Genomic DNA, 23460 nt, shown 5'->3' with positions numbered 1-23460 from the left:
AAATTTATTCATCTCTAAAAAAAATTTATATCCTAGGTTTGACTTTTTTTCAGTACTTAGTTGTCTGACTGCCACTTTGTTGTACAGTTTCTTTACCAATCTAAATTGCTGATGCAAAATGATCTGAATAAACCCAGATTTTTTTTTTCCTGATGCATACCTGATATGAGGAGAAGGGAAGAAGAGGAAAAGAGGAGAGTAAAGAACATCTTATTCTGAAATGAAATTTGACCTAATTCTGGAACAACTTCTGCTTGATGATGATTTCTTTTTCTTTTCTTTTCTTTTCTTTTCTTTTCTTTTCTTTTCTTTTCTTTTCTTTTCTTTTCTTTTCTTTTCTTTTCTTTTCTTTTCTTTTCTTTTCTTTTCTTTTCTTTTCTTTTCTTTTCTTTTCTTTTCTTTTCTTTTCTTTTCTTTTTTTAAACTGATAGTGTTATACTTTTGCAATTCTGTTCTGTGTTGTACTGTGACAACTTAAGAGTTTCCTGTTGTTGAATTGCAAAGCCCTATATTGAGAAAATAGGAGGTAATAAGACTGCTACCCTTTTTCAGAGAAGTGTGTTTTATTTGTCCCTCCCTCATCCCTTCCTAATATGCTGGTATATTCCTGCCTAGGAAAAAACTCTGGTTCTAATTTGGGATTTCAAAATGAAAATGAAATGTCTGTGATGTAAATGGGCTTCCTGAGGCTGTGGACATCTAAGGCTCCTGCCATTAAAAACATCTATATCTAATTTTTGGTCTCCAAGTAAAATCCTTAGGTCTAAACTTCTTAAACATCAAAACCTTTTTAATTCTCTCTGAAGCACAGTCTCCAGAAAGTATTTCTGATGTATAATTCTGAATGGGGAAGTTCAGAAGTCACACCTGCTTAGCTGCAAGCATTTGCTTATAAATGAAGTTGAGGTGATCACTGAGTGTGATTGTCACAAGATGGCCCAGCCTTCGAGCCTACACCTGACTACAGTGCCTGGCCAAACAGCTGCTTTGTGTCACAGTCTGCTTCACAGTGATCAGGTACCAGGGTTGGTCTCCAGTCCTTCCTAGAGAGGTGTATTCTGTAAGAGCAACAGAGATTTGTGAGCCTCCATTGCCTATCACCACCAGTGGATGCAGCCGAACTGTTAATTGTCCTCTGTCCTGCCACTTGGTATCTGTGAAGCAATTTCTCAGGACATACTAGCTCTGTTGTTTGCTGCTACAGAGAGTGTGAATCCATGCTTAGTCTTTCTCTCAACTTCAGTGGGTTCTGGGTTAGAGTTGTGAAGTGTCAGGTTGTCTTAAAATTTCCTCGTAGTTAACATTCTAAAGAGTGTACACTGTGCTACGCTGGGCTTTAATCGGGGGTACTTCACTGCACAGATAATTAGAAGCAAAAGTAGCAATGCTATGGCTAGTCTGCTGCCATAAAGTTCAGTGAAAGAATTTGATAGCAAAGGATATACATTTTTTATTGGTATATGCAACTAATTTTCATTAGCACACAAACACAGTGTTCTGAGAGTTAAGACAAAGATGGTATAAACAATAAAACAATCAAATACAATATGGATACCATATACTGTGTTACCCTTTTAGTACAAAGTCCAATATCTTTCTGTTATAATGCTCTTTGAAAGAATTAGTACTGGTACAGAGATAATCTCTGATTAACTCTGTAAAACCGTGTTAACATAAAAGGGATTGTTCATGTCACAGAGAAGTATTTTCAGAAATACTCCAAGAGTCTGAATTTGAATACTTGCCTCCTTTTTTTCTTAACAAAATATTTTTACTCTTCAAACCTGGTATTTGTTCATTCTGTCTGTGTGCTCCTGTCTTCTTGGGGTTTTGATAAACCTCCAGCATGGAAGAGGGAGAAATTAATGTGTTCCACTTCATCTTCTCCCTGAGGTCACAAGTGAAGGAACAATGAAATTTCTAGGCTGAAATGAATTTCATTAAAAGGGGACCTAGTTAACCTATTGCAAGTTTTTATTTCTAATATCTGCCTTGGTGTGATTCCATGAATTTTACATTTGCGTCCTGTTTGATACAGAGGTGGAGGTTTGAGCAAACATAAAATATTAATACTGAATCTTTGCACTTAATGAAGACATAATTAAAGGTACTGTTACAGAAGGGACTAGAAAGAGGTAATAGAACAGTGCTTAGGGTTTGTTCAAGTAATTTTTTTAATTTGCCATTTGCTTGCCATGGGTGAGAATTTATAAAAAGGTAGAAGCACAGACTAAGATTGCTAGTGAGAGTGTTTGTATAGGGACTGCCCTTACGTCCACTGATGTTCATGCTGCTGTGTTAGCCACTTTTTGCTCTTTCAGAATGGAAAAAATTAATTTTCTATTCAATTTCCAGAAAGGAAACAAAATAATGTTGAAAATGTAGTTTTTCCTATTTTATCTACTGTAGAGGCTTTCTCATTTTGTTGACGAATACAGGCAGTGGATGCTTGACTTGTGCCTAAGTTCTGTTCAGCAATGCTTGGAGTGCTGTTGTTGCTGATGCTTGTTGTTAATGTGTTCCCCTTCTGTAGGGGGAAAAAAAAAAAGAACAAAAAAAAAATTTTGTTTTATTTTATTTTCATCTACACTTTTTTTCTGGGAGGCCCAAGCAAAATGTGACTAGTGCCTATCTTCACTTGAGTGCTGCACTGTGATCCACAGAACTTGCAGAAATTAATTACTTTCACCTTTTTGTTTTCTTTTTAATATCCCCCAAACATGCCAGAGCACATAAAATCAGATGTAGGCCTTGGTCCAAAGACCTCAGAAGGAGCGCACAGGTGGCACTTGCCCAACGTGCAGCATATTTAACACAGGCTTGTTCTAAGCGATACTTTTATAAACCAGAACCCTTAAACTGAAAAGTAGAACCGTCTTTAAAACAACCACATGGCTCTACATAATAAACTGTGGTAGGGCTCAGTACTTTTATTAGCTAATTAAACTTTTGCTGTGTTGAGAAGAATGCTTTGGGAACACACGCCTGAATGTATAACAAAATTCATTCTGTACTTGTACCATGTGGAAAGGAAGCACATCTGGGAGTGAGTGGGTGAATATGAAGAAAAGCTTTTCCAATTGCTTCAAAAGGAGCTTGAAGTTTATTTTTTAAGTAAAGTGGTTAGTTTAGGAGGGAGCTCAGCAAGTTCTGAGCTAGACAGGTTTTCCCATTGGTTTACTGAACCTGAAAGAGACACTGATTTATAGGAAGCTTGCCTTGCAAGTTCCAGTTCTTGGGTTTCCCTAGATGCAAGTGTTATAACATGCACTTCTTACTAAATAAGACCACCATCTGCAGACATCTCTCTGTGGAATTCCTTAGGCATCCTACAGAAAAATATACTTTTGTGTTCGTCTTCCATTTAAGTAAAACTTTATCTTCAGAAGCATCACCTAATCATTTTGCTAAAAACCTCCCTGTTCTTTGTAAAATTCATGAAATAGAAAACCAAATCTGAATAAACGATAACCTGCTGAGCCACTTACATTCACTGTTGTAAATGAAGCTCTAACTTTGTTTTTTATCTCCAACAGACAAACAACAGAAAGGTGAATTTGCCTTAGAGGGCTACACCATCAGAATGAATAATAACCTTCGGAAGGATGCAAAGAAAGATTGCTGTTTTGAAATCTCTGCTCCTGATAAGCGCATTTATCAGGTTGGACTTCTTATGTCGACTTGAAATTAAATTGATAAAGCCGTTACAATTCCAGTTACTGAATTAACATTTTAGTAAAACAACTTTCACTGACATCTTAATGAAAAAACGAAATCCTTTCTTGGTTACACTGTATATTCATATATAAGGAAAAAAAAATCTAATTTAAAAAATATATGTATATGTTCAAATGTTATCTTTTTGGACAAGAACAGGGAAATCTATCATCTTTATCTATTGGTCATTTCGATGTAATTATTTTAATACCTATTATATGGTATGTCTGCATGATTTCTTGGATGAATTAAGTAGTGGAAAAAAAGTTAAACAAAATATATATCAGTGTTAAATACATATTGTATTGGTCATGGCTTTGCCAGGAATATCTACGTAAAGGCACATATCAGCTGTGCAATTCAGAGATCTATCAGCTCGACATCAATATAGAATGTAAGTTTAATAAGTTTTAAATATCTGAGATTGCAGTTGAAAGCCAGTTAATTAAGCTGTCAGGTAGTGTGTTGGAGTCTGACAAGAACATTTTTAAGAAAACTGTACCCAGCAGTCTAAAGAAATTCATGGGTGTCTTCTAATTGTCAAGGGCAAATTTTGTTCATCAGTTCTGGCTTTGACATTGATGAAGAGAAGCAGCTTTTTTCTGCACAGCTGCCAGCTGCTGATCAGAGTTTCAAATCCATCATCCTCTCCTTCAATTACGTAAATTTGTCAAAATTAGCTGTACATTATAAGAAGCATCCTTGCAAGAAAAGTACGAGAAGACATGAAAAGAATTACTAATGGTTTCTTGAGGAAGTGACAAGAATGCTACAGACCCTTTTCTATTGCTAATGAAACTGTGGTTATATGTTTGTCGTTGCTACTACTAGTTATTAATAAATGTTTAATAGTTTGCAGCTGCCACTCCCAAAGAAGCAGAGGAATGGGTACAGCAAGTGAAATTTGTAATACAAGGTAAGCCAGCCTGAAGAACTATAGCCTTTATTATTAGTCCTGCCTGGTGACGGTAGTTCTGTCCATTAACTGATCTGTTATGTTTGTATATCTAGTGTTCGTACTTGTCGTAGTTTTGAATAGTGAGTCCTGGATTTCAGTCACATTTTCGCTTTTACGTAACTTTTCTTCTTGTGCAAGATTCTTGTTTTTTTCCAAGAATAACATTTAGCCGGAAAGCTCTCCCTTATGAATGCTATAACAAAATATACAAAGTAAACTATAAGCACCAGCTTGTAGAAAACATGTTGTGTTTTCATTTTGCATAAATTCTGCATAAGCTTTCTTTTCTAGGAAATGTTAACCTTTTAAACTGCTTTTATATAGATATGGAATCAAATACTATTCCGGAGGAGGAAGAGGAATATGATGATGTTGGACAAGCGAGCAGTGAACCAATAGATGATAGCATTTATGAAGAACTTCCAGGTACTCTTCAGATTTTTTACTTATGACCTGTGACAATTTTGTCTTCTCTACTGCTAATTTGGTAACTCTGAGTGGCTAAAAGTAAGTGGGCAAAGTAACCTGATGGGTAAGATATTTTCAGATTTTAAATTTTACTGTGACATTGAATGTGTCTTTAACCAGATCTGAGTGAGAACAGTTCAGTTTTCTTTAGCAGGGGCATCAAAATAGTGCAGAAGATGTAAAAGTGGTCTCAGGGGACTTTTGGCTCATTAACATCCTCTAGTATGTAATTTTTTTTAATTAAAAATTGACTTGCCTTACAGCTTTTTCCACTAACTTGCCCATATTTTTTTTTATTCATGTTGGCATTTGTATTGAGCAAAAGTTCTCTATCACTCTAGCTGCTGCCTGATACATGATCATATAATCCTGCAAGAAAGTAATGTGTTGGTTTGAATGGGCTCTGGAGATGATCTGTAAATAAAGAAAACATATGAGTATTGACATTTTATTTCATATCTTCCAGTATGATTATGGTTATATACAAACTTAATGTGAACAGCTTTTAGAATTGATTATAGATATTCAGGTGATAGGATGAAGATGTTTGGTCTTGTTTATATTTTAAGAAACCATGTAAAAATCAATTAATTTTTTAGATACCATTTTAAAGAAATTATATCTTAAAGTGATATGACAATAATCACTTCGTATGAAATAATGTTCTGCATCCCTTACTGTGTTAGGCAGTGCAATTATCAAGCAATAACTTGAGAGGAAAAATCAGTCATGTCATGTGATGCCAACTAACTTTATTTATCTGCTAGGTTGAATATTGAGTCCACCGAAGGGGGGAAAAAAAAAAGTATGCCTTGGTTTTCATTTTAGTGTTGTTTCAGTGAACCAAGGGAGAAGAGAGTACGAGTGACTGATGAAAAATCAAAACACACCCCACATCATACAATTGGAAAATTGTGGGAGAGCTGTTCCTTATTTTTTTTTTTTTTCAATTTCTTTGAATTTTATCTAGACTACTTCAATACACAAGTGCATGTTCTGCTGACATGGGGCACAGTTGTGTCATGCATGCTGAAAAACTCTTCTGCAGTGGATATAAAATCTGTGTTAAGGGTTTAGTCTTATAGCTGGAAGAATGCAACCAAACCTTGCTGCAGTGCTCTTTGGATGCTCGGGCTCTTAGAGAAGATGATGCTTTATGTTTGATTATATGTTCGTTAATGAAGATCTATGTGTGTCCTAGGTTAAATTTCTCTTACCTGAGCTTCACTTACCTTACCCGTTCATTTGAATCTCAAACAGGAAGTAGATCTATAGCAGTAATGCATAAAATATTGGCAGAGAAACAAGAATTAATATATTCTTTGCCTTCTTTGCTCTGAGTTCTGGTTTTGGAGAATTGCTGGCTTGATATGATTCAGCAAGAATTTAGAGTGTTTTCACTTATATCCCATTTTTATATCAGTTTTCCAGGAACTGTTGTCTCCTAATGTGGCTAATAAATCTGAAATGTAACAAAACAGCTGTCACAAAGAAAGGATAGCCCTTCTGTTGTTCAAGAAATCTAGTTTCATTTTTCAGTTAAATAAGTCTTTCTCCATGATCTTGAAGTGGTGCTTCATTTTCACGTTGTGAAGTAGGGATTTCCTTTCCTTATTTTGTACCTAAGAAAAGAGTAAAAGAGTTCCACTTTGGTCTCGCTTGGCTTCATTAGGACTGATTGATTGTATGCTTTTAATTCCTGTTGGCTGTCCTTTCTATTTTCTCAGGTAAACAAATGTGTTCTTTCTTCTTTTAATAGTCAAAGGGTGGAGCTCCGTTATTCCTGCTGTTACCTTACTAATTTAGAGCAAACAAGGAATTCTGAACTCTCCTTAAGAGAACAGAAAAGAAAAATTCCTTGTAGAGCCCAAAAGCTATGATAAGCTCTGGAGTGTAGAAGATAAATTCTAGATCCTTGTGAGAAGGGAGAAGAAATTTATCTTCGTTTTTTTATCCTTGAAACATCTTAACGTTAGATCCACTAGCTTTTCACAGATCAACTAGCTTTACAATTATATATTTCAGGTATTGTTGTATTTCACAGCGTATTGTACCTTGTTGTTATTTATTTGTGTATAATTTGCCATTTCTCAAGTAATCTTTTGCATTTCTGAGGTATTCCAGTAGTCTTTTGTGTGTGTGTGTGTGTGTGTGTGTTTGTCAGCATTTCAGAAGCAAATTAAAATAGTTCATGAAGCATTCCTTTTTGTAATACTGGTTTTAGTATTAGAGTAAAGAGTGTTTGGGTTATAAAGAAGATATGAATATTTTTTTCACTGTTTAGAAAAACGGGGAATTATGGAGAACTGTAGCAGTAAGCAGGATTGGCTGATGCTGTATTCACTAGCTATCACTTTGCTTTGTTTCTTGTTTTTCCTCTTGTGGCAGGAGACAGTGTAGAAAAATTAATTTTCCAGACAGGTGCTGACTAGCTTCAAACCAGTATCCAGAATAGTAATAGTCTATTAACCTATTAAAAGCTTAGATTTCAATGGAATTCAATTTGTACTGTCTGCTGGCAGGAGGAGTAAGTTGACAGTTGGAGGGGTTACAAAGACAGAAATTACTCTTTTGATCTCGTAAGTCACTTTCTTCTTTAATGGCACATACAAATACATTTTTACCATAGAAGCATCATTTGTTTCTCAGAATTAGAGTGTTTTACTGTGTTTATTTAGGTGGAGTGAAAAACATCAGAACAGCTAAAGCTTTTCCAACTTGTAAACCTCCCTTGCAAGATTTGTTGGGGGTGGGGAAAAAAAAAGTTTTCTCCAGCAAGCCATGCTTTTGTCTTTTTGTTTTTAATGAAAATGCAGGTTGAAAATGTGGTCGAGCAGAAATAAAAATACTGTAATGGAGACCCATTTTTTTGCTTAATTAGCTATTTATTTTCTAATTTAGTACATTTTATATAATTTTGACATGGAAATTTTGTACTACAGTCTACAGCTGGATATTATAAGCACAGGTGGTTCCTTTTCTGTAACATAAATTCTAGAACTGTACTATTAAATAATTTTGTGTATGTGTGTAGAGCTAATTGGATGCATTGAGTCTTTAGCCTAGTGCTCTTCAAAAAAAAAAAAAAAAGAATTATTCTCGTTAGAATGGGAGATACTTGTCAGCATTAAAGATGTCATCTGTTACAATTCATGAAGACAATTTATTAACCTGGGGTCTTAGTGACATAATTTTTAAGGGCCTTCTCTACTATCTTCCTTGGTCTCGTGTGCATGGACCACAAACCTGAGTTTGCAAAGCCAACCATTGCATGCCACCACGATCTTTCCTGCAATATCAGCTCTGTGTACCATCTACAGCAGTCTTGCACAATAGGAGAGAAGAGGTCTTAATTGAAGTTAACGTCTTTATATTAATTTTCAATCTTGTCTTTCTTTGCTCTCTTTCTGCTCACAAGTTTGCACTGTAGTAGTAGATTCCATTGTGTACAGTATAGTTTCCATTAAAATGTTTCTAAAGATAAGATTTGAATGTTTCTTTGGTGCTTCTCAGTGCATAAAGATGAAAAGCTGCCCTTACAGAACAGGTAAGGTTAGAAATCCCCAAGTGCTGTGGTGTGACATAAATCTGGCATTCTTGGCTTTGTGTCATTTTTTTTTTTTAGCCTGTCCATAAAATAGAGAACTTCTGGGTGAGACAGAAGTAAGGACAGTGAAATTCAGTACTGTAGTGATCTCTAGCTAGGAGAACTGCTGTTGAGAACTAATCCGCTCGATACAACCTGCATCACTTCCCAGTTTGCTGTAAATTAAATTTTGGGATCGATTTAGTCTCTGACTGTGACAAGGTTCATGAGAACGAAAAGCTTGCCTTTGTCCTCCGATACCCACTATCAATTCTCTGCCAAACAGTTTGGTCAAGCTGTAGTATGTGGCCAATAATTCTGTTTTGCAGTGTAGTTAGAAATTTAGCTAGGGAAACTGTAACCAGGGGAAAGCTCAGGGAAAGGTAAGAAATGTCTTAAGTTTTATGCAACACAAAGTATGGTATAGAAGGTAACACCTTTCTTTTAACGTGTATACTTATTTTAAACAAAGTCCTTTAGTATACTTTTAAAATTATATTGATATTGTTCAGAACTTTTTTCCAGCATTGTCTATGAAAATAGGGAATGATCAGCCTGACTCTGACTCATGATTGCCTCTTTAAGCAGCCAGTTAACCTCTGCAGTTTAGCAGCATAACTTAATACCATCCTCATCTCTCTTGTTACTGGGTCGTTTGAGCTTTGAGGAAGGAAATTGTTTTTTATGATGTTGTAACCTTTTCTTGAGCATAGAGGGGAAAAAGGTAAGTTCGTGATCTCTGATTTACCTCTTGGGAAGGAGGAAGTCATGATTATTTAGTGGAGTTTGAGTATAAGCTTGGCCTGTCACTCAGGAACACCGACTCATTGCAAATATTTGTGTTCTTAAAATGCAGTGTCAGATGTATTGACTTTGGTGCTAGAAGTGAGATTTCACAGTGATGTGTTAAAGAAAATTCCTTTTCAGAAGACCTTTGCTTACTTTTAGAATTTTCAATATACCACGGTCAAGGCCCATAGGACTAATGCTGCATTTGGTGTCTGGCAGTGGGTTACAGGTGTACAATTAGTTCCTACACCCAGCAGGCTAAAATAAAGAAACTGTTAATGGACCAGTGTGAATCAGAGCAGTAGGTCTGAGTCAGCAGAGACACAAGTAATTGAGGAGTCTGAGATGTTACTTGCAAGGATTGCTGTTAAGTTAGTATATTATATATGCTGGTATATTGTCTAAATTCCTCCCAGCATCTTTTGTTTGCCTCAACTATTTATGGAGTTCTTTACTTTTTACCAACAGAAGTTGTACATAGCACTGATATGCTATTGATATTTTTTTTTCTCCACAGATGGAATTCTAACTGCATTTTATTTGTAAATGAAGTGATTTCTAAGTATAAAGTACATGTAGGCTCTGGAATATTTGAAGCTGGAAAGACCAGGTGTAAGATCAGAATTCTTAAGAACAGTATTAAAGATGAATTTCCAAAATAATTACTGAAAGTGTTTTTGAGTAATTTCCATCAAAACATCTTTCATGTTTGAGAACTGCAAGGGCCTTTTTTTCCCCCTTCTTTTAAAGCAGTAAGTACAGGTCATTCTTCAAACCATTTTTTTTCAAAGGCCGGATCCCAGTGTTGTTAAGGGAAAAGTATTAATTTCTTAACTGTTTAATTATTTATACATATGGGATATTTTTGCCTGTAATATCTTACTGATAGGTATAATATCAGAGTAAGGACTGCTACAAGGCTTACTCACTTTGCTGTAAATTAAAAGAAAATAATAGTAAAAAATAATAGTAAAAAGCAGATGTAAACTACACGTTGGTGTCAGAGAATAGTAAAGATTTTGTTTTCCATCTGAGATGTGTGGTTTTGTTGTCATGATCACTGGTATTTTGGGTCTACTCAGTGTCTTTGATTTTATGTCAGATGTGGAAAATCACTGAAAAACAACCTATTGAAACCGTATATTGCTGAATCCCAACTGCTATGATGGACTGGAGCCGTGTCTGAATTCTCTGTTGCTCTGGGATTTGAGGCAACACTCTTGCGGGATTTACGTGTACCATAAAGTGTCTTCCAGCTGGCACTAAATGCTTGTGAGACATGAGTTATGAATCCAGGCAACTTTTTGCTATTTGAAGATTTCATATTCAGAAGGTGGTTAGGAACCTGATACCTGGATCTCAGCTTTTGTTTGCCACAAGAATTTGGGTTTATCTTCAATTAATGTAATCCTACATCTAAAGATGGAACCTTTTCTTTCTATTGATGTTAGGTGTCAGTGATGGAAGAGGAGGTAAGAAAATCTAGTGTAGCTGAAAAGAATAAGATGTCCCTTGAGTGGGAAGTGGCAAAAATAAGGTTCACAGACTATTCTGCGTTTCTTGTAAAGTGAATATTAAGTGATGGTTTGTAGATAACAGGTGTCCCATAGATGTCAGAAAGACTGCTGTGCAATGGTACATGTGCATGAGACAGTAGACATATTTCTAAACATACAAATGTGAGGAAGACACTAAAAACGGAATAATAATTGAGTACAAAAACTTAGTCTAATTTGAGTTCTGTTTTTAACTTTGTTTATATTTACATTGGACATGTGTCTAGTGTGACTGTCGTTGTCCACTGCTATTTGGAATGACACATTTACAGTGAAAAATTATGGTATCTTTTATTAGTCCAAAATTCTGCACATCTCGTTTGGTGATTTTGCTTTTCAGTATTTGTTTGGTCAGTGTTCTCTGATGCCTTGACTTCTATATTTGTTTTCTCTTCCCTTTTAACTCAGACACATTGCTTGTTCTAAGCCTACGTTTTCAGAATTTCAGATTGCATCTTCTATATTCCTGTTTTGTAGTGGTAGAAAGAACCATGGTCAGATATGAAATCCAAAGTAGTTGAAAGCATTATCTACATACACTAAATGGCAAATATGTGCTATTAAGTTTAGGTATTTATTCTCCTCTTGTTGACATGCATGCAAGACAGGTTTCCGAGTTTACAAGCAGTAAAAACAGTAATATCCTTCCTGAGTTGTGATCAACTATAATAATAAGTTAAGGAATTCATGTTGCAAAGGCTGGGTGTATCAAAGTCTCGGGTTATCAAAGGCTGAATTTTATTTCTGTATTTCAGAGTATAAAACAAAACAAATCAGAAGTACTAAATCAGACAAAAAAAAAAAATTTCCCCAAACTAAAATAAACTGGGAATGCTTGTTAAATATGTGTTGTCTGTTGACGTTTTGAAGCTGGTTTTCTAAAAGTTAGAAGGCCTGACGTAAGAATATCTAAGAAGGAAGTATTTTTAATCATGCAATTTTATATTTAAAGAAGTCTTTCAAAAACTAATTAGCACACATCTCATTGAAAGGAATTTACTTATTGAAATAAGATTATTTTATTGCATGTACTGATCAATCATTTTTATACTATTTTCTATGCACCAGCGCTAAACAACTTTTGACACTATTGATCTCGAAAACCAATCTGATGTGAACAGTATGTGACAGAAGTTTTTTTTTTTTTTAGAAAAAGATAGAATTCTGCCTCAGAAAAGCTTGTCATCCTGGAAAGACAAAATCACACAAAGTAATCTTCTATCATAGCATTTTTGATGCGGACTGTGCTTCTGAGAGTTGGCTTTGTGTTAATTGTGAGCAAAGCTTTGTTTATGCATGCATGTCTTCAATGGATTATGGACCTGAAGTTCTTTGGTGGCACTGGTTTTATCTAATTAAGCAGCAGTGAAATAATTCTAATGCAAAGCCTTTAGAAGAAATGTCTTTGTATGTGAGATAGTTTATTAACCATAAATTTGAGGAATTGCTGTAGTTTAGCAAGTTCAAAGTAAAATGTCAATTGTATTATGTATATTTATGAAAATAGAAAATTTGGGCTTGCTCTATTACATGGGTATAACTGTGATAAATGCTATATAGATAGATCAAGGAACCTTTACTTTTTGAATTTGTGATGAATGACTGCATATCAGGCTATTAAAACCATTAGGCAGAGTCTTTTGAGAAACAAGAGCAACCAGAGGTTATATGGTGCCTCAGGCTATTGCTTCTCAACTCTTCTGGTTTCCACAAGGTAGCTATTAAAGAACCATAACTTATACAACTGGATTCTCAAATAAGACCCAGCAAGGTGGGCTTTAAAGACTGATTTATTCATTCTGTTACTGTAGATACAATCCTCTTGTTTGAATTTTTAAGCCTTTGGAAAGGCATCAGAATAAATACCTCTATTTTTTTTTTTTTTTGGTGTCTAAGTGTACTCTATCTGTTACCTACTTTACTTCCTACTCACCTTAAAATGGAGAAATTAGACAAAGCACTACAAATTAACCAGATCTTTGTGATTCTTGCTGGCTGTATGCATGTGTACCTGTTTTGCTTGTGTGTTACAGTGGTACTGCATTTGTAACAGATGTCATGTTTAGTTTGCACGTACACAAGGAAGGCATTGTAGGAAAAGGATTCCTGTCCGTCTTGGCTTCTGCTCCCTGGGCTGGTCCCATGTCTTTGAAAGAAGCAGGTTGGTTGCTCCTAGGAAAGAAAAGTGGTCAGTGGGGTGGACCAGAGATGCAGCAGTAGTCTGTGCCTAGAGTAGGCACAGGGATGCGCCAAGGATGTGCAGGGGCAGATACACAGGTGATCTTCAGCAGTGAAGGAAAGAACATCCTCTTAGGAAGTCAGAAGAGACTGTGGACAGATTGTTGCTAGTCAGTGAAATTTGGAGCAAGGTAGGACGAAAATATTCCTGTTCAGAATACAGTTAGCACAGGGGAGGTTTTGTTTTGGTTGTTGTTGTTTTTTCTTCTTATATTCAAAGCAAAACCATTGTCTACAGAAAAGCCTCTAGAGCACAGAAAGAGCTTCTTTCTTCTTCCATTGTCAGAAAATACTTTAAGTGAATCATGCCTGTCTCAGATTTTTGCTGAAGAAGTGAGGTGTCTCCGTTACTAAATATTGAGCAGTGACTTCAGATAATTCAATAAACAAAGGCAGATACAATTTTGTTGTCATTTCCGTAAGGACCATAAGACCCAGTTTCCAGGTTAAATCACCTAGCTCAGACCTAGCAAATGATTCCTCATACACTGCAACTGGGAGTCATATCTCTGGCATGAGGCCTGAAGAGTCTAAAGTACTGTCTGCAAGAGAATTCAACTAATCTCGGACTCTGGAGACTCCAGATTTTCATGAGAACCATCTGCATGCCAATACCACAGTAAAATGGTGAGCTGCCTAGGGAGCACTACCTCCTGCTTATGAACTATTTCCAGATCCCTGCCATTCTCCCTCATCTCTTGGAGGTGCGTGTAGGGCTAGTAAGATCAGACATCCAAAGCTGGTGATCCCACTCCAGGCCTAGTGTATGAGAACAGGGGAATGGGTGAGTATTTATTAACACTGGTAGAAATTAATGTGGAAATATTGCCCCCAGATATTGTTAGTCTAAACAGTCTGTGTTGCAGTTACAGTTTTCTGCTTACTTCTGATTTAACCTGATTTTTGTTTACTAGTGAATCATAGCAAGCATGTTTTACCATATAGCAGCTTTATTTCATCATTTAAGCTGGAGAAAAATTTAGTGTAGTTGGTGTAATTGAATTTGGTAGCATGAGCCATGAACAGTGTGAAAAGAGTCAGTGGTGTGTGTTTGTTACTTTTCATGAAAGCACCAAAAGGGTGAAAGCTGCTGATTTTTTATTTTTTGTCAACGTGCCGTTAATGATCAACACAGAGAATGCAAAAATGTCTTGGTAGAACATTTTTAAAGGAGTCACAAGAGAAGCATCTGGGAGCCAGACTTCTCTTGTGGAAACATGCCAACAACTGTATTGTGTTTCCTTTCACTACAGCGAAGTATGCTGAAATGCCTTGTCTTCTGTCCTTTTTTTCAGTAAAATCATTTCTGGAATCAGACTATAAATTTGAATACTTCAACCCTTAGGATTATTAAAGGATATTATGTGGTTTAAACAAGATGCTTTCGTTATGATTCTATGTATGTAAATATTATGTCAAGTCACATTTGTCACTATTAGGGATATGTAGTTTTCAGAAATGGCTTTTAGATTTAAATCTTGCTGCAGATCAACGAGTACAGGAAACTTTACTTGACATTAAAGACTTTTTTCTCTATATCATATAAATTTAAGCCTGAGAAATATAACTCCTGTACATGCTTGTCAAATAACACCGCAGTACAGAGTTATACAGTATAGATTAGCTAGTTGAATATTTGATTGCTAGATGTATTTACGTAGAGAACTATTTATATTTTCTATGTAGATTTTAATAGCCACCACATTTACTTTAGCAAAACATCTTATTGATAAGGTTTATAAAATGTCATGTTGAACGCTTAAACTATTTATATAACTAAGAGCCATTACAGGTTAAGAGGACAAACAAAATTAATTTAGTTACAGTGAATTCACATAAATCTTTATAGTGTTTATATATACATACGAACAGTCTTGTGTGCATGCACACATATTTAGGCAAGCAGTCGCTAGTGCACATTCCTGTGAACCTACAAGACGACCATGGAATCAACTTCAACAACATTACTTGTTTTGTTCCTTTGAGGTATGAATTTACATCCTGTCCAGTAGTTGCAACTACTTTTTTGGGGGAGAGAGGAGGATAGAGGAGGGAGTGTTCTTTTTTGTTGTTGTTGTTGTTAATTAGCCAAATAACCAGATGAGCCTGTAGAAACATTAAGCCCCAGAAGCTTTCCTTTATGGTGTTGAGGCCTACTAAAAGCAGTATCTTAAAATACTTTATACTATCTTTTAATGTTTAAGTATGGATTTAGGTAAGATGCCTATTGCCTGGATTTTGTGGGCCAAATTTGAGGCTCTAGGAACATTTTTTTTTTTAGAAGTGGAGCCAAAACTGCTTTTGTTGGAAGCTATTGTGAAACCTTACCTTCAAAGGTCCTTCTGCTCAGGTATGCAAGTTATATAATCTCTTGATCAGAAAGTAGAGATAATATTTTAAAAAGTGCCAAATCCAAATTAACGAATTTGTAAAGGATCTGTTCTGAAGTCACTTATGAAACCTTGTTTGTTCATCAAATATGTTTTTGTTTTCTGAGTTTAATATATTCTGACCAGTTCACTTAGCATATAGGATGAGACAATTCTAAGAGGCTTGATTTTTGAAAACAAATTTCTGAAATAATGAATTTAATTGTAAACGCGTAGTAGCTGTGAACGTAAAGACAGGAAAAAAATGAATGACTTTCTGGAAGTGGCTCTGTGTAATTTCTTTTATTCTTCATTATAATTATTGTGTGTATATCCACGATTGAACTTGCTTGTGATGACCTTTATCTTTTCTCTTGAGAAGAATTACTATTATCAGGTCTTTCTTCATGAGGAAATAAAAAGGTCAGTGCAAAACTCATCCCTTATTTCTATGCAGTGCACATTGCACTTTGGCATATTTGTATTGAATTTTATTAATAATAATTAGATCATTTTGTCAAAGAAATTTTACTATTCCAAAATCAGACATTCTACATGGCCTTTCCTAGTATGTGCTCTTGCTTTTTCTGCTTCTTTCTACCTTCTCTTCTGCCAAGGTTGCTATTGGTGTAGCTGAGATTTTACGTACTTCTATTCCTCCTAATTCTGTCAGCCTAGCTAATTTTGTTTCTTCTTCTATAGCCTTAAACAGGCAAACTGCTAATTCTTCTGCATCTATATCTGCCTAAGAAGAAAAAGATAATGTAGAGAATGTGAATTTGTTATCTTTTGTAGTTGAGATTTTAAGTTATTTATTGCTAGGATCTGAACAACTATGTTGATTTAGCTGTCACTCAGAACATGACTGAAGGTTGCTTATTTGCAAGGGGAGCTTCAAGCAGGCACTCCAAGCAGGAAGCTGAGTTCATGAAATCTTAATATATTCATAATTAAACCCAGGAATTGCCTGTATCTCTGTGGATTGTTCACTTGTCCTAATGAGTATATTCTGTTCTGTCATTCAGGTGACTGAGCATGTTTTTCCTCCCATTGTGATACTTTGCTCTTAAAGCCTGAAGAGCCTTGTGAAACCCTTGAAACTGCAGCTCTCATACTAACCAACAACCTTTGCATTTGGCAAAGGAACAAAATTTATGGGCTCTGAAGAGGATATAATCTTTATACAAATTGGTTGTGACTGCAGAATGGGGCGCAGACAGGAAAGCAAGGGGACTGGGGCACTTGGTACTGAAGAAAGGAAAGAGAATAAGAAAGAGAGAAGGCAATCACATATATTCAGGTCTCAACAAGTAGGGAAGGTAAGTTAAGCAAAGCATGCTCCCACATTTCCTGAAAAATTTGTAAAATTACAGTAGAGTGAGAAGATCCAACTGCTTGTGTTGAGACAAAAATAAGATTTAACACTGCATTATGCAGCAACTGTAGATGACCTTGCCAATAACGCTCAATTTTTTTTTCTCTTGTGTGAGAGCAACTGGTTTTCCTCCAAAGAGAGAGATGTATTTTTTTTTATTACTTAATCTTCACACTTTTTACCCTAAAACATCATAGTAAATATTTTCTACTAGAATTTTTCTTTTCCAGTAGGGCAGTGAGTAATGATATAGTATCTTCCTGCTTCTATGAACATATTTTTATAATCTGTTGCCATAGTATGTTTCATATTAATGGGTATGTATAAGATAATATAGGAGAAATTCAGTGTCTTTTTCACACGTATTTAGAAAGAGGTCCCTCCCCCAGATTGTCCAATTTGATTATTTCTCTCTACTACTGCACTCTGTGAGTATTCTTCATGGCAATAGTTATATGATTCAAACAGCATTTTTCTACAGTAGACTAAGGAATTGTAACCTAAAGTGTGCTTTGTGTTTGTCCCTACTGGGACTTTGATTTTTTTGGTTTATTTAACTCTTTAGTGTAGCAAATGTTATGACTCCAAAATGCTTTTGTCGGGAAGAAAATGTATCTGCTTTTTGGTTTTGATTAAGACAAACCATAACATATGCTGAGGTTCATTGAGTGGTGTCTCAGGAAGGTTGTTTAAAGAGAGAGAATTGTTTGCAGAAAATCTAAAAGTGATATTCTGGGACTCCAGTATCACTTCTTCTCCTTCTCACCATCTTTTTCTCCAGCATTTATCTGGAGATAGTTGATTACAAAGTCTACTTTGTGAGTAATAGTAGCATACAAGAGCACCTTTTTAAGATACAAGAAGTGCAACAGGGAAAAAAAAAGCCAGATTCCTCAAGGAAGTCAGTAAAATTTACATCTGGTGTCTTAGCAAAATCTGGACAAAATAGTTCTGTTATGTAAAGTCATTAGCTTCAACTGTATCATACATGAGACATCAAAATACACAGATCCGTATAAAGCTGAATCTGCAGCTTTCATCTGCAGCTGAATAGCTTAGATTTTCAGACAGTGTTATGGAGTACCAAAAGAAGTCAAATGTCTCATAGAAACTTGATTCAGATTTCAGAGTTGGGGCAGGGTGTTGGACTTAGCAATTTCCAGAGGTCTCTTCTATCCCAAATGAATTCATGAATCTATCTTCACCTTACACAGCCAGTGGTATTTATTCAAGGCCATTATGGGGTCAGTACAACGTTAATTGTAATGACAAAGTTCTGTTACTGCCTACTGGTAGTACAGACAGAGTGGTGCATGTACTCAACCTTGCCAACTCTGGAATTTGAATAACAATCATTTTCAAAGAACTGATTAAAACTTGCACAAAAAGAATCAGTTGCAGGCCTGTCCAGTTTATCTGGTAGTGTATTTGAATGAAACCTTTTGCATCTGTTCTGGAATCAGTCTTGGATCACATGTGTTGAAAGGAATTAGGGCTGGAAATTGGCGTGGGTTCTGTCCTCAACTGAAACTAAAGCATCTCAGTACTCATAATGCTTTTATTTAAAATGTATTTTTATATCGTTCAGCATGTGGAGATCTCTTTTGGTTTTCTGTTCGAATACTGTTCCTTATTGGCTGTTTCCCATGATATTTCTGAGCACAGTGGTGAAGATTTCCTCAGATGCAACTTCCACTTCCACTTTCATGTCACCTCCTCTACAGTCCCAGTGTTTAACCTGTGTCTGTGTAGCCCATTTCTGTCTTCATCTTTGCTGCTATGGGAATCAGCGTTTTCACTCAAGCTTGTCATGCAGGAATATGGCTTCACTGTGAGCCATTGGTAACTATCTGATCCATAGAAGTAGGGTTAATGTAAGAAATGTCATCTCTTCTCTCACACCAAGAAATTTTTAGGTTTAGAGTCTCCTCTAAATAGCAACCAGCTTGTTTCCCACTTCTGTCACCCTCCTGGAGGCATTTTCATCCCCAAACCAAGCACCCTAATACAGTCAGATGAAGATGTATTGTTATTTATTATAACAAAGCTGTCTGTTGTCCTCTCCTTGCTGCACCCAAGGTCCTGCACTGTGGCTACTTGAGTATACAAGAGCACCTTTTAAAGTTAAGAAGTGCAATTGGAAAAAAATACAAAGTAATTCTCAAGGAAATCAGCTAGTGTATGGGTATGTACAGGTGTGCATACAGTGGGAATACTGCAGATGCCTTCAGCTCCTGAGGCTGGGGAGCATCATCCTCTGGAATGCTAAGTGAGGCAGCGTGCTGGCCCTGCACAGAACAGGGTGTTAATTCTTATTCCTTTGACCCCAGATGGTCTCTAGCCCTCACAACTAATGCTAGCAGAATGTGTCAGTTTGGCCATATTATAAAAAAAAGGATTTTATGTACTTAAATTTTGTGTCCTTATTGTTACTTGTTTGGAATTGCTTAAATGTTCCTTGTCAATAGTCTTGTCTGTAAGAAGCTAGTTCTCACTGTTTTTCAAAATTACATAGCTGGATTGATTTATGTTTCTTATTAGAATAATAACCCATCTGTTACGGGGTTAAGTCAATCCATAAAATTACAAATCTGGGAGACAAAAGGTCTCAACTCTTACTCACAGTAAGCATTTATTCATGTTTGAAATTTCTTGTTTACATTTGTACAGAGAGATTATTTGGTAGGGAAAAAAGCAGTGTGTGTGGGGGTGTAATACTCTTGGTGTTAATAAGCCATTGTTTCTTTTTCTTAAGCAGAGTAATACAGAGAGGTGTGCTGTTCAGTGGCAGCAGAGTTCTTCATTGTACACACCTTTGTGTTTGCATGCGTCTCTCATCCCTGCTGAGTACAATAGTAAGGGCACTATGATCTTTAAAATGGTCTATTTAATAATACAAGTTTTTTTTTTTTTTTTTTTTTGGGGGGGGGGGAGGGGGGGGTTGTCATACAAGACCTGTGTATGTGTTTATAACCTTTTGACATCACAGTGAGATTTCACATGAAGACATATTAATGCACATTACAAGCATATGATTGCTTGTATCATTATGAAACTGATGAACAATTACTTCATTGCAGTGGTTTTTATCTTAACTGATCAAAACATCTTCCAGTGATTTTTATAACAATATGTGATTGGAATAACAACTTCACATGTTGTAGAGTTCTGTGCTGCAGCCGAGAGGCATGTAAATACAAGCTGCTTATTTGCAAGAAGCTTCCAGATTTGCAATATGATTGCTATGGAAACCACACAATGAAAACCTTATAACCATCTGTGTGGTTTGGTAGATTTTGCTGCATAGCTGAGCTGTTTTTGTTTACTGTTATTACAGTGTTGAATAGGATATATTAACCCACATGCTGGGATTATCCAAGGTATAAACTAATGCTGTGCAATGGCAATGTCTGTCTCAGAGATCAGAACACAGTAAAAAAAAACATTTAATAATGTCATTAAATTAGTGTCTAGTATTCGAAGATGGTTAAGGAGTGTGTTGGTAGAGGAAACTACTAAATTTATGCATATTTATTATGGAGATACCACATTCCAGTGTAGGAATGCAGTGCTTGAGCCAAGCTCTAATCCATTTTATATGCAAGTGGTATGATTTTTTTTTTCCTTTTAAGAAAAAGAAATTGGAAGAAAAATCTATTGATTCATGTCAAAAACTCAGCTAGTGTAGTATTCATTGTTCTCTTTTAAAATCATGTGGATGATAGAATCATCTATGGTTCTCTGTTTATTTTTCTGTTCTTTCTTCAGACTGCAAAATAAATAATTTATTTTGAACATCTTTCAGGGACTAACTAAAAAAACCCAACAACTTAATAAATATAATGAGTTCCTTGTTGCATTGTCACTGCAAGAATTTTGGAGTTGGTTGCCATTAGGGTCTCTGAGTATGGAACATGTGCCTTAAGGACCAGATGTTTGTTCTTTGGATCTACATGCAGCTCTGGAAAAGTTCTAGTTTGATTAATGTTGATTACTCTCATTTTGACATAATGAGAAGGTAGAAAAGATTATTTTCTTACTGCAGTGGCAGCAATGGTGTGAAGAAGAGAAACTCTGTGCCAGATAATTTTAAAGGTCTGCTTGACTCCTTTTATGTGGTATCTTAATAATACTGCAAGACTTCTGCTGTGTTTTTTAAATTCTACTTCTTTTAACTCTATTCCATATTGCAAGATAAACTTCAGTATGCCAGATTTGAGCACAGCTGTAAGTCCCTGGGTAATTGAGACTACTGTATTTAAAGGACATCTCCCACATGTAGTCGTTACTTCAGGACATAATACCAAAAAACACTTTTTTTTTGCCACTGTAACCCAAACTTATTGCATCTACTGCACTGTATGATTACATTAGCAAGTAGTGTGGACCATTTTCAACCAATTCGTAAAGCGCAGGTTTGTGTTGAAGACCTAATGTCTGCTCTTGCATGTTTCAGAAAAATTTTCCTATGGAGTCATTTTAGTCTGGCTCAGACTGAATGCCCATTAGCAGTTGGACTGTGTTCAGTGCGGTTCTGGAGTGCCTCTTCCAGTCTAGTTGCACTTGAAGGCTATCTAGTTTTTTCTCTCTTTGACAACTCTGTAGTGTGAAGCAAAGTGTTTTAAGTGGGAATGGTTGGGATCCAAACTGTGGACAGCCTTTGTTTGAATTTGGGACTTTTTTAGTTTTCAAAGAACTTTGGTTCGGACATTTTCTTGTCTTCAAATATAGTTATGGCAAACTCTTGTTATTAAGTACGTTTTTTAGGAAGAGGAATGCATATTTACTGTTTGTGTGAAACCACAGTGCAATTTATATATATGCAACTGTATTTTATAAAAATCTTTTCAAACCTCTTCAGCTGTTTTTTCTTCAGTTGAATTGACCTCTACTTAAGCCATTTCTCAGTTTGTTAGTCTGATGACCATGACAGTGATAGAGTTAAAATCCACGCTACATTCAACACAGAAATTGATAAGGGTCTAAGAATTTGTTAATGTGTAAGACCAGCATTTATTTTAATCAATGTATGATACCGTGTTGGGTGAAACTTTGTGGGAAAAGGGAGCATCCCAGAAAATATGACTGGCAATGGGATCATAATACCTGTGAGTGGTGTAATTGTGGTATGGGAGCCATAGAATGACAGTGCCTCCTAGTGCTCCGGACAGCACATAGGGATGTATTTTTGCCATTTATACTCCAATTCTAAGTGCTTAAAACAAACAAATGAGTGTACTTGGAAATATGCCACAAGTGGTGTGCCAAGTGGGGGAATACATTTAAATGCAGTAAACAGTTTGGAGTGTTTTGTGTTGTACTGCAGCTTCAGATTATCCCACTTCTATTGCGCGTGTGTGTGCGTGCGTTTTTTTTTCTCCAGATGGCAAAAACTCTGTGTCTTAGTAGGGCAGAAGTTCAAAGCTCTTTGTACAGTGAATCTCATGATGTAACTGTAATATTTGTATGACTGCGTATATAGGTTAGCAAACAATTATGCATACTTATTTCAACAGGTCTATTCTTGTGCTTTAAACATCTGCTTTAATGTTTGCAGGAACAGTCTTGCGGGTAGATTAAATTTTTACAAGGCTAACAATCTTTTGAACTGTTGATATAAAATTCACTCTTTGTCAAAGTAGATAGGCAAATTACATAAAAGTAGCACAATAAGGAACATTTTAAAAAGCTGTGAGTTCTTTACCTCTTGTCTATCATTAACAAACTATTACAATAAGCTGCTGAAACATGTGCCTTAAAAAGAAGCGTGAATATCAGTATGAGATGTGATGAGTAGCAACACCTGCTAATTCAAATGTATTAAAAGTCCAATTCTCGATTGCGAAGTGGGCTTATTAATATACTATTTCTTCATTCAGTGAAGCATCTTTGTCAGCTGTAGTCTACTGTAAGGGCCAAGGTAAATATGTTTCTACTTTCTTATGACCCTAAAGAAAGAATACAATTTAAAAAGAGCTCATAGTTTGTTCCCTTTTTTGCCTCAACAAATTGTTGGCTGACTTGTGCAGAGCATATCTTGTGTCCCTGTGCTGACTGAGTGTGAATTTACTTGTGTGAGGGTATGGGGATGAGAGAATTCCCCGTCTGTATGGGATGAGGAGTATGGAGCGCATCTTACGAAATCGCCTGTGGGGATTTTGGAGTGTTCCAAGCCTGCTAGCCAGAAAGCATGCTTTAGAGCTGATCTCTGCCAGGCTTTCTCTTTTCTTCTAAACTTGTGCTACGTTACTTGATACAGTCTGGTTTGCCTAAAACCATGGTCAGCCTCAGTCAGCAGGAGCACTGAATGTGTGGCATCTGTGGTGGCTGCGTTCCCATCATGCAGGTGACTAGCTCATGTGCATCTCAGTGATGGTGCTAAAGATAAGATAACCTCTTCCTTC

General features: G+C 36.0%; 1 protein-coding gene across 3 annotated transcripts in view; it reads left to right on the top strand.

Moving 5' to 3' along the window:
* SKAP2 (src kinase associated phosphoprotein 2) overlaps positions 1 to 23460 on the top strand; it is a 116303-nt gene that overhangs the window by 73093 nt on the left and 19750 nt on the right. For 2 of the 3 annotated variants that reach the window (XM_084282510.1, XM_084282512.1), the window contains 4 exons: positions 3537 to 3661; positions 4570 to 4633; positions 5000 to 5101; positions 12225 to 12284. In XM_084282510.1, the coding sequence (XP_084138636.1) occupies positions 3537 to 3661; positions 4570 to 4633; positions 5000 to 5101; positions 12225 to 12284 (351 nt within the window). The remainder of the gene's footprint in view (positions 1 to 3536; positions 3662 to 4569; positions 4634 to 4999; positions 5102 to 12224; positions 12285 to 23460) is intronic. The other variant, XM_084282511.1, reaches the window with a different exon arrangement.

The sequence above is a fragment of the Netta rufina genome, assembly GCF_964035555.1.
Source record: "Netta rufina genome assembly, chromosome: 2".
Lineage (NCBI taxonomy): Eukaryota > Metazoa > Chordata > Aves > Anseriformes > Anatidae > Netta > Netta rufina.
Note: the sequence above shows the minus strand (reverse complement) of the source record. Positions and strands in the feature narration are given on the sequence as shown.